This window comes from Anastrepha ludens, chromosome 2, assembly GCF_028408465.1.
Source record: "Anastrepha ludens isolate Willacy chromosome 2, idAnaLude1.1, whole genome shotgun sequence".
Classification (NCBI taxonomy): Eukaryota; Metazoa; Arthropoda; class Insecta; order Diptera; family Tephritidae; genus Anastrepha; species Anastrepha ludens.
The window spans coordinates 75,048,467-75,060,742 of NC_071498.1; the positions used below are offsets into that span (position 1 = coordinate 75,048,467).

The 12,276-nt window shown below is 38.7% G+C and overlaps 1 protein-coding gene across 2 annotated transcripts in view; it reads left to right on the forward strand.

The window, feature by feature from the left end:
- The window catches only part of LOC128871874 (equilibrative nucleoside transporter 1-like), a 45,539-nt gene extending 34,657 nt beyond the window's left edge, over nucleotides 1–10,882 (forward strand). For both annotated transcript variants that reach the window (XM_054114004.1, XM_054114005.1), the window contains exons 6-9: nucleotides 1,387–1,555; nucleotides 1,734–1,858; nucleotides 6,170–6,345; nucleotides 10,662–10,882. In XM_054114004.1, coding sequence (XP_053969979.1) covers nucleotides 1,387–1,555; nucleotides 1,734–1,858; nucleotides 6,170–6,345; nucleotides 10,662–10,803 — 612 coding nt within the window. In that variant the 3' untranslated portion in view covers nucleotides 10,804–10,882. The remainder of the gene's footprint in view (nucleotides 1–1,386; nucleotides 1,556–1,733; nucleotides 1,859–6,169; nucleotides 6,346–10,661) is intronic.
- The last annotated feature ends 1,394 nt before the right edge of the window (nucleotides 10,883–12,276 follow it).

Consider the following 12,276-nt stretch of genomic DNA (forward strand, 5'->3'; position numbering starts at 1 on the left):
CAGCTATTAGTCCATAGATGTCGCTAGGAGTATTTTTAAACCTTTCCAAATGTCTTGTTTTTTCATCTGTCATCTGTCAGCAATATTCTGTTTATTGTTTGTTACGTTTCATACAACAATGAATTTTTGTCGCTCTTAAAAATGTCGAATTTCGTGCCTTCAAACTACGATTTGCGGACATCGAAAAACCACTTGTGAAATGCTGCTCTCTCGGTTCAAAAGGAAATCTTTTTTGTATCGAATAGTTACGGGTGATGACAAATGGGTGTATTTCTCCAATCCCAAGCGATCGATCGTCCACCCGGGCACAAGCCAAAAACAACGGCCAAATCAAATCGCTTCGGCCGCAAGGCAATGCTGTGTGTTTTCTGGGATCAGCGTGGTATGATTTGGTACGAGCTATTAAAACCAGGTGAAACAGTTGACGGTGCACGCTACCAACCACAATTCGCCGTTTTAAACAGCGCTATACACCGAAAACGTCCAAAATATGCCGATCGGCATCACAAAGTAATTTTTCTTGATGACAATGCACCGCCATATCGAACAAGAGCGACCCGGGAATTAGTGGAGACGTTCGATTGGGAACCGCTGGTGCATGCGGCTTACTTACCAGACTTGGCGCCTTCAGATTATCATTTGTTTGCATCGATGGGCCACGTACTTTCCGAGCAGCGCTTTAATTCTCACGAAGAAGCCAAAAAATGGCTCGATGATTAATTTGCGACGGCCAATTTTTTTGGCGCGGCATCCACAATTTGCTTGAGAAATGGCTTTTATTTTGAAGATTAAATTTGTAACCATTTTTTGTTAATAAACGTTTGAAATTGAAAAAAGTCTCATTTCATAGGTAGGGACGGCTAACACAGCCGCAATTTAGTTACCGTTCATAGTCCACAAATACTCAACCCTCCCCATCCCTCTCCTTTTCGTCCTATCGTTTTTCCCCCTCACCTCTTTTTCCCCCTTGCAATGGTATCACAAATGATGAACCAAACTTCTTTCGTCCAAGTGGGCCCACTCTCTGGGCAACAATTACAACCCAACCTAACCTAGCCTAAGTCCAATCCTTTCTGAATCGACTGCCAGTCGAATTTCGCAAATCAATAAATTCTAACCGCAGTTGTGGTGTTTTGAAGAAAGATGATACAAATCGTTGACTGTTTTTTTTTTATCAAAATCCATTGATATATGAATGTAGTGGTTTAAAATCTATTAAAATTTAAATATTTAAATCGTATTTGTAACCCAACCGACACTTGTTGGCCCGCTTCAGGATACAAATATTATTTATAAAATATAAATAAAAACATGTGCTATTTAGAATGTTTTTACATTTTTTATTTAAAATTTATAATTTTTATTCTGATTCTTATCTAATTTCAGAAATTTTACAGATATAATCAACTTTCTAGAAATTCAGTCGACGAAGAAAAAAAATTTAAAGGATCTAGCGTACCATATTGGGCAATTTTCAAAAAAATATCTTTGCAACTCTACAATGTTTTTTGCACTTTCTTCGTTACGTTGGCGATTTTTCCTTCTGTACATTCAGGTAAGTGGTCTTATTTAAATGTTATTTCTGTGGAGAAATGCACGTTTTTCGGAATTATTTTTAATCGACACAAATAGTGCTAATTTATTTAGTAAATCTTCATATAATAATGCAAAATATTGAAACTGAGCTAGAAAGATGTTTTAATTATTCTTTAAATACATTCTTATAATTATAGATATAAAAGCATCGTCGAATAATTTCATTATACAAGATCCTGGGTTGTTCACTTCAGTGACATGTTTCTTGACATTCAATCTGTTTGCAATGCTTGGTAGCTTGACAACGTCTTGGGTTCAGTGGGTGAGTATTTACTATTATTAAGTAAATATTGTTGAGCTTTCTAAAATAAAGAGTGCATGTATTAAATGGTAGTTCCAGAAACTTTCAATATGCAGTTACATTTTTTAAGAAAATTTATTTTATTATGCTTCTTATGTATAAATATGTATGTTTTTAAATTCTGTGTAGCGTGATTACGAGCGAACTTCTTCAATTGGGTGCTGTAAAGTCAGTATTTTGTATTCTTCAGCCCGATTCTATAGGGTGAACGATATAATGACAGTTCAATATATTGTTTATAAGCCATCAAAAGCATTTGCGTCTCAGTTTTGTTGAATTTTTTTTTTCTGTGATGGAATTCAAACGTAATAGTGTGATTGCGTTATATTTGGCTGGAAAATCACAACCAGCCATTGCTCGTGAGCTCAGTCACTTCAAGGCGAATAAAATGTTTGTGTATCGCACTATCAAACGTTACAATGATACTGGTAGCATTGCAAAACGCTATGGAGATGGACCAAAAATAACCGCAACAACGCCAGAAATGGTTCGGAAAGTGAAGGCTGGACTTGAACGAAATCCACGTCGAAGTGGAAGAAAAATGGCCAAAGAACTGAAAATATGGCAAGACAGCATTCGACGCATATTGAAAAATGAGCTCAAGATTAAGGCTTATAAGTTCCAAAAAGCCCACGATATTTCACCCCAGCAAAAAAAGTTCGGTGCGAAAGAGCAAAAGAGTTGTTGCGCTTGAACGAACGTGGCGAATTTCCTAACATTGTGTTTTCTTATGAAAAAAAATTCCAAATTGAACAGTTCATAAACACTCAAAACGATCGTGTTTACTTGACCGCACGCTCATACGAGAATTTGAGCCTACGTATGGCCACTCGAAGCAATTTTCCATCGCAAGTAATGGCTGATTAGGAGCGTTACGCCATAAAATACGTTGAAAATCTCTGTGGTAGTCATCCACCCAAATCATACGGTACATTTTCTCTACGTCACCAGACATAATAAATCGATATCTACGAAATCTCAAAATAACGGAAAATAACTCACGCAAAAGCGATGGTTCAGAAAGCAAAACTTCATTAAATGACGCATGATTACTCATGCTTGCAGATCCATCAAACACTACGCGGAACCTTGTTGTTGTACTCTCGGCTTTGATTACAGGGTGATGTAGCAAGTAGCAACATTCGGGCGATGGTTTTTTGATTTCGGCTTCCGGCACTCGATCCATATGTAGCAAAGCAAGATATTCTGCCATGAAGTTTGTATATTGTTCTTTCAATTTGGAATTACCTACAAGTCTTCTTTCTGTTGCATTTAGTCGCTTTAGTGTGAGTTCGGCGGACTTGCCAAAGTTGTTCGATTTTGATTTGAATGGTAGCTCAACAATGAATTTACCGTTATCAGCCCTCGTATGTGTATTTAAAAATGACTTTTCTGCTTTGTCCTCTTCTTCTGTGTACGGTAGTGTACATTGAATTTCCTCTGTTTCCCAAAACTGTGAAAGTGCCTTATCGATATCGAAATTGTTGAAGAGCACGCCTACGCTTCTTTTATTTACACGGCAAGTAAGGTCTCCGCCCACAATCCACCCAAGTGTTGTCGAAAATGCTTTCAAATTTGGGCTTTTGTTGTTGATCTTTTCACCCTTCAAAATTTCAAAGCATTTTTCGCTCCCTAAAATAATGACAATGGGCGAAGGAATATAAAATGTCGGATCAGCCAGATCAAGTGATAGAAATGTTGAGTATTGTGCTTTATCAAGACATTGCACCGGGACGGATGAAGAAATTATTGGCATAATCAGAGCTTCGGCATTAAATGATTCACCACCCACCATGGAGGTTATATGAAGGGAGACCCAGCCATGGGAAACACCTGTAGCTATGTTGTTTAAGCCATGTATTGGTATTCTTGAGTGCTGACGACGTAAACCCAAACGCTGCACGCAATTTTCGGAGATTATTGTTTTTTTCGAGCCGCTGTCTAATAACATGCGATACTGTTGTTGTTCACCATAGCAATCAGCAACCTCGCACACCGCTGTAGGAAGGAGTGTGTTGATTTCTGGCAATGCGTTGAAGTCGATGGTCACCGCGACGGTCTTAGGGTCTCTAGGGCTTATTTCTTCTGATGAAGGGTACCACACATTATTTGTTCGGATTTATCGAGGGTCCTTTCTCTTGATACCAATCTTGCGTATTGTCGAAAGCTAGTTGCATGCGATCGGCTATAGTAAAGTCGATCTTTCCTCTAACCATAATAACTAGATCGCCAGCAAAGCCTTGAATTTCGTACCCGAAAGCATGGAGCGCTTGTAAAAGCTCGTCGATGACCAAAAGCCAAAGGAAAGGTGATAAAAGCATCCTTTGGTTGAAATGAAACATAATCTTTTCGACCCAGTTTAAAAAATTATTGTCGTATTCTTCAGCAAGTTGAGAACCCATCCCTTTCTCAATAGAGCTGAAAGCAGCATTATCAAAAGCCACCGTAATGTCAACTGATGTACAGAGGGCAATTTCTTTACCAGCCAACGCCTTTTCGATTATATGTATAGCAGTCTCAGACGACTTGCCTGACTGGTATTGACCGTATTGACCAATTATTTTTTCCATAACTTTGAGCAGGAAAGAAGTTAAGCTTGAGTGTCCAAAGGCTTTTGGGGTTTGGCCCGCCTTTGTGGCAGCTTTGGGAATGAAAGCTATCCTAGTTTTACCTCAGTTCTTAGGCTTAATTCGAGGCTTATCCTGAAAATATATGTTAAGACCGGTGCTAGTACATTTACGCCGTGCTGAAGTAGATACAGCTGTGGGTTATCAACACCTGGTGATTTAAATGGAGTAAAAGTGGAGATCGCCCATTTTGTTTTGTCACAGTTAGTCATCAACCCCGCTGATGCATTCCGGAAAGAGACTATGCCGTTTCCTCCAGATTCTGCGTGAAGTCTCCGTCCGTGATCTTTGAGAGTCACTTTCGAAGTCTAGTACCCGCTGGAAGAGAATCAATCTCCTCACAGTGCTTCCTAGAAAAAATGGATAGTTAATAAATAATAATTACTAATCTCTTTTCTGTAATCTATGCAAAACCGTGTGCGATTCGATGCTTCATGATGACAGTTTTTGCACATTTCCACAATTCCCGTCGAATGTGTAGCCGTATTTCTACAGCAATTTCTTAGCTTTTGTCCTTTCTAGCCGTCTTACTTCATGTAACCAAGTCCTCATCGGGGGGAATTCTTCGCTTCTGGGACCTTCACTGAAACCCTCGTGTATTTTCTCGTCTTTACTAGTATCTTTCCATCGGTATATTTGCCGCTCTATAGCTCATTTGACTGCTTCAGATTTTGGCAGAATCCGTTGACGTCGACTAAAGGTTATTTTTCAGGACTGTACACTGTGGTAAACTCGATCGCGAACTTTGGTGATTTAACACAATAGTCATTCGTGAATTAATAAATTATTAATGATTTTATATCTCCTCCTATTTGTGGCGTGCGTCTTGATGTTGTTCCACAAATGAAGGGTCCTACAGTTTCAATCCGACTCCGACGAACAGACATTTTTTATGAGAACCTTTTTTATGGCAGAAATACACTCGGAACTTGCCTTGCCATTGCCTGCCGAGGGGCGACCGCTATTAGAAAAAACTTTTTCTTCATTTTGGTCTTTCACCGAAATTCGAACCTACGTTCTCTCTGAATTCTGAATGGTAGTCGCGCACTAACCCATTCGGCTACGATGGCCGCCTATATTAAGATATTATCGCATTGCTTAACCTAAAACTTAACCAGCAACGGTTTTTTATTAATTCCTATATATTAAATGTTTAAGTATAAGCATTAGTATTTAAAATTATGGCAAGGATATGTGTATGTGTAATGTTACTGTGAAATTCAATTTTTAAGAGTACAGTAATCCAATGCTTAAAATTATTACAGAAAAATATTTAAAAATTGAGTAAAATTTAAAATTATCACAGTAAATCCAATATTAATAGGTAAATTAAGCGCCGTTTCGTAGTGTCATATGGTTATAAATCACGATTCACTTCTTTCTATAGTTGTTGGTATTACTAATATATTTGTATTGAAAATGAGTAATATGTTTAACGAAGCAATGGATTTAGAGAACGAGACTTTGGACACTGATAATACTCAATCAAACCAAATAAATAGCTAAATAAATAACAAACAAAATAATTTATTCGTCATCCGAATAATTTTTTCTTTAAATTCTTTGTTATATAGGAATAACGTTATTCGAATAAAGTTTGCCCATCTCTGACCACAAATAATACGTCTACATCTATTTTTTCCAGCCTGGCCCAAAATATTTGTTTGTTCCTGTAACACTGCGGATAGTGTTTATACCCCTCTTTTTATATTGCAACTACTTACCACTTAATGTTGATAGAAAACTGCCAGTCTTAATAAGCAACGAGTGGGCTTATTGGCTCATCGCTATCATAATGTCATGGAGCTCAGGCTATTTAAGGTAAGCATTATCTCTATATCTTAAAAACCAGACTACTGTCTGACCATCAAGGTCCAATAATTAACCGATTGCTTTAATTTTGATTGTATGTTTTAAAACAGACTAACAATAATAGATAAAATCTTTAACATTAAAGAATTGTTATGCATATATTAGCTTAATATTTAATACCAAATCTACAATAATTAGAAATCGAATATGCGCTGCTAGGCTGCACGGCTCTATATTAGCATGCTGGAAAAGATGTACATAGGTATAACTCTATGTATGTATTTGCAGTAAAGAGTTAAAAGAAGGCGTGAACTTGTTAAAATACAAGATGCACGGTAGCAGAATTACGAATTGAAAGCTAAATAAATAAAAAATAAAATAAATGGTACGCACCCTTCTGTTACGAGTTTGGCCGAGCCCCTCCTCCTATTTTTGGTGTGCGTCTTGATGTTGTTCCACAAATGTAGGGAGTTAGAGTTTTAAGCCGATTCCGAATGCTGAATGGTTTTTATGAGTGCTTTCATTGACAAACAAAGATAAGTGCGGATTATATATTATTATATATATATTATATATGATATATGGTCAAGCGCCTTCTCGAAGCACACTCGGTGGTTTGTCATATCCTATCAAGTGGTAGTTCATGTTTCATGAACGGAGATTCGAATCTGAGAAAAGGATCAGTGGGTTTGGTTTAAAGAACATAAGTTGCCTGAGTGGACATCTTTCGGAAAATGAAATCATTTGCTCATATATTGAAATTGTTTTTGATCGAGTTAAGCTGTATTCGGAATAAGTCTTACTTTCTACATTTTACCTTCCAAAGCATTCGCTTGCGATATGAAGAAGGCTCTTACAAAAAGTCTTCTTCGCCTCTTAGGGTAACAAATTATGGGTTGTATTCCAAAAATATTAACAATACACTGCAGTTTAAAAGCCCTTCTACATTCTCTATTAAAAGCCTTTAATGTGATTGAATATAGCACTTCGTTTTCTATAATTCAAATGAATGTATATATGGAAATTATTGCGATAGTTGGTTCTGCTAATTTTGAAGTACTTGGTTCGGTGGGAAGATCTTCGGAAGGGCTATAATATCACTAAACTGGGGAGGGTACAAAATACTGCTTATATTTGCGTCACCGTAGCAGCGCTGGCCTTAATGTCGTTTTGCACTTATTTTTTATCGGCTTTCATGTTACTTCCATCGCTGCTCAATGGGCAGTCAGATTAAAAGGGATTGGCCTCTGGAGGCAATCTTTCCAGGGAGATGGTAGCATTTTTGGGCAGTGGACACCGTATTTCTCTGAACTTCGTACAGATCTCTCTATATGCATACTGGAGAGAATGTGAGGGCAATCTTTCCAAGTATGCCGGATGGGAACGAGGTGAAACATTGGAACAGAGGCTGTTACCTCTATTTCCTTAAAACTGCCGAATTCTGCTAGTGTTTTTCAGGCAGAAGTCTTTGTGATCCTGCAGGTATACATAATGCTTAGGGATCACGGTAGCGTGGTCAAGGTGCGGTCAAGGAACATAGAGGAAATTAAAATTGCTGATGAGTTTGGCAAGATGGGGTTTGTTTGTTAACAGTAATATAAGCCCCGCCAGCGTAGGGCATATCACCGGTCGTCTTGGGTTGGGCTCAGAGCGAGAGGGGTGTTAGATGAGTCGGTTTTAGAGGGCATGTGAAAAGGTGGTTAGTGTCGTGCGGAGTGCCTTCACATGCCGGACATATGTTTGGCATGTCGGGGTCGATTCTGGATAAGTAGGAGTTTAACCTGCTATAGTACCCAGAACGTAATTGTGCAAGTGTTACACGTGTCTCACGGGGAAGCTGGAGCGTCTTGGTGGTTGGACTCCGATAACGGCATTCGGGGGTCGGGAGCTTAAGAAGATGGTGACGGTCTCCCAGTGAATGTCGTTTATTGACTGTCTAAACACTGTCTGGTCCAGTAGATGTCTTTTGGTTTTGTCCTGGATCTCGTCGGCGTAGTTTAAGAGGGGTCTCCTGACGTGCCTGGGAAGCGGCTCAGGCTCAAGCAGGTGTCTGCAGGGGTAAAACCTGCGGTAACATCCTAACAGGAACTGGTTGCTGAGCAGTTTGTAATGCTCCATTACTGGGAGCATTTGTTCCTCGTTGTGAAGGTGTTGAACGGGGGACATCAGGAGGCAACCGGTCGCTGTCCGAATGGTAGTATTTTGGCATGTCTGTAGCTTTATCCAGTGCGTGTTGCCAAGATGGGTCGACTGAATTGGTTTCAGAGGTCTGCCATCCGGTCATTGACATCTCCCTAACTGTTGTTAAAGGGGAATTGCACAACTGATTTCTCAGGAAAGCACAGATCAGATGGAACTCCTTCTCTTCGTGTGGTATTTCGAAATTCTATGGCTCCAGTACAATGGGCGCAGGAAGCAGATGGTCGTAGGGGCTCACGCCATTCAATTTCTAAACTTGTACTATGCGTACCGGTCATTGGACGATCTGCACTCATGCCGACAAGCTGGGCTTACCATTTAATCCCCATTGCAGAAGCTCTAGGGACCTTTCATAGAAGGACACTATTGAGGATTTTCTCTGTAAATGTCCGAGTTTGACAGCCAGACGATAAAGGCCGCTGTATATTCCTTTCCCTCCCCTTCCTTAATTCCCTTCAATCTTCTCCGTTACATCAACAGCTCTTGGCTAAAGATATCTGCCCGTTAGAAGTATCAAAACGGCGCGTTTGTGCTACTCGGAGAGGGTGAGGGATTTCTCCTACCTACCTTTTTTTTGTTGTTTTTTGTATGCGGGTCTAGAAGGTGGAATATGTTTGCCCGATTCACATACGATATTTCTCAGCTCTTGAACCAGGTTTCGTAGTGACCAGTTAAGATATTCCTTCGTGAAGGCAGGATGTGTTTATTCACTCATTCATCTGTGTTCATTGTCAACGTATCTCAGTCTTCGCATAATTATTGAGGCTACGTTACAACCATAGTTCCACGTTTCTTCTAAGATTCTAGCATATATTGTATTAGGCTAGCAGTTGTCACCTACCTACCTGGAATACGTTTTATGAGGAGCTTTTTCATGGCAGAAATACACTCGGAGGTTTACCATTGCCTGCCGAGGGGCGACCGCTATTAGAAAAATGTTTTTCTTAATTTTGGTGTTTCACCGAGATTCGAACCAACGTTCTCTCTGTGAATTCCGAATGGTAGTCACGCACCAGCGGCCGCTTACTATACAACAGTTAGAAAAAAATGAATATAGGAAAGAACGATAAAATGAACGAAAGGTAAAATACGCTGAATAAGCTTAGCAAGGTTGCACTGTGCACATTCCGCCCACCTCATCAACCATACGACGAGCGATGATATTTGGGCAGAACCTTCCTCCATGCTCATGTCGTTACTTGCTTGTCTATCAATGGGTAATACAAAGATTTTGGAAAGTGGCCTCTTTATAGCGTCTTAATTGTAACAACTCAAACAGCTCCGTCTGCACCAGCATGTTTATCAACTATATGACCTAATGGCCTATACTTCCGAGGCAATCGCTCATCATGAATCACTATAAGCTGTCCATTTTCCGCATTTGGATGAAAAGCGCGCCATTTGCTTCGAGCCAGCGGTTGCAAGTATTCACTGTACCATTTTCGGCAGAAATTTTGTTGGAGTTTTATGCACCGAGGAGTATAAAATGCCGACTTTTGAACTGTAAGTAACGACTGTTTGCAACTGCATTTTGAACGCACGCATCTCCTGTTGCATAAAAACATTATCTTCAACAAAGACTCCGTCTGAACAATGACTGATTGGACGAGTGTGTGAATACATGTGAGAGAGCGGAAAGAAGTTGCTCGCACAATTTGGTTTTTCACCATAGCAGTTTGGCCAAACCTGATAATTTATCATCCGTGGTGAAAATCTACTTTTCTCCCTAAAATTGATTTTGATCTAGCGATCTGTTATGGACAAAACACCGAATAGCTCATGTTCAGCTGAACTAGTGAAGATGTTTAAATTATCTGGCTCTAAAATTATATTTTATTTTTTAGTGTTGGCTTTCTAGAATTGCATCCACCGATTACGATGGTGCCGTCGAGCCGCGGTAAGACGACATGAATACGCTGCACTATTCGTGTTTTTTCTGGTTTCATTTTATTAAACCTTAGCCAACAAACATTGGCGACGATTGCGTAAATTTTAGTACTATTCTAATATGAACGTTTTTTTTTTAATATATTTAACCATATTTTTAATTATTGCTAAATTCATATCAATATTACCGTACAAATTTCTTTGTATGTTTTTATAAAATTTATTATCATTTCTTCCAGCTCGTTGGCCATGATGTACGCACCAGAAAAAGTTGAACCAAAATATCAAGTGAAAGCTGGCATGTTTGCAGCTGCAATGCTCATAACTGGAATTTTCGCTGGAATATTATTTTCTTTCTTAAATCCTTATTTGGTTGCTTAAGAAATATTTTTTAATATACTCGTATTTAATAATATAACATTTTAAATATAAATAAATTTGGATTATGTTTGTAACCATATACAGTGACGTACAAAACTTAACTTGCCGTCATTTTGGTATATTAATTTTTAAATCGTTATCAAATTAATATTTTCATACAAATTAATAAACTTTCGTATAACTGTATATGCGAAATAGACGCTTTTAAAGCATAGTATATATACATATATATAATTGGCGCTTACACCCTTTTTGGGTGCTGGCCGAGCTCCTCCTCCTATTTGTGGTGTGCATCTTGATGTTGTTCCACAAATGGAGGGACCTACAAGTTCAAGCCGACTCCGAACGGCAGATATTTTTTTTGAGGAGCTTTTCCATGGCAGAAATACACTCGGAGGTTTGCCATTGCCTGCGGAGGGGCGACCTCTATTAGAAAAAACCTTTTCTTAATTTTGGTGTTTCACCGAGATTCGAACCGACGTTCTCTCTCTGAATTCCGAATGATAGTCACGCACCAACCCATTCGGCCACAGCGGCCAGGTGCATAAAAAATAAAGGTGTTTGTTGTTAATGTTTGGTAGCAAATCCATTGTTTTTTATGTTGATATGGATTGAACCAATATATTCGGGGCCAGTTCAATATAGGTAAAGAGAGTATCCTTATTGTTGCAATTATCGTGCTGGATTTTCCGAACCCCGATCCGAGTGATTACGTGGGTAACATAATACTGCAAGGTCTCGTTTTATGTGGTAGATATGTTCTACAGAAAGGCGCATATAAAAAATTCGCATTAAAAAGACTTAACTTGTCTTGAAAAAGTAGAGATATGTACGTTCCGTAATTTTCTAAAATCACTTAAAACCACAACATCGTGTTAAAATTAACTTAAAACCGCATAAAAAGGTTTGCAGAGGTTAAAAGAAATAGGCTGCTTAATAAATTACTTCGAATGTCTAAAAAAGGTTTAAAATAAACTTGTGTTCAAACTTAATTCATTTTTTTAATGAAAAGTAATACAGTTTTTCTTTTTTTAATCAATATCGCTATCTGATAATGGTTTACACCGTGTGCGTAGTGGTTCCAAATCACCTTCGTCATCAGAAGAGTGCAATATACGAAGTGTGTTCAAAAAGTATCGCGAATTTTTGAATTTTCGCAGGTTACGTATATTTCAATTTTTTTGTGGCGATATGTTGGTACTCATGTCGACGAGTTCGGCCATTTTGAATGTTCAGTTGTTGACAGCTGCTCTGCTTGCAGGTGTTTCGGCTTGTTTTCGATTTTTACCTATTCAAAAGGATTGATCATAGAACCTGTATCAAATTTTGTGTGAAAAATGAAATTAAGTGCGCGGATGCATTCCGAATGTTAACTGTGTCGTACGGAGAAGCTACTTTGGACAAAAGGAACGTTTATCGGTGGTACAAAATGTTCTCAGAAGGCCGAGAAGATGTGAATGACGAAAAGCATGC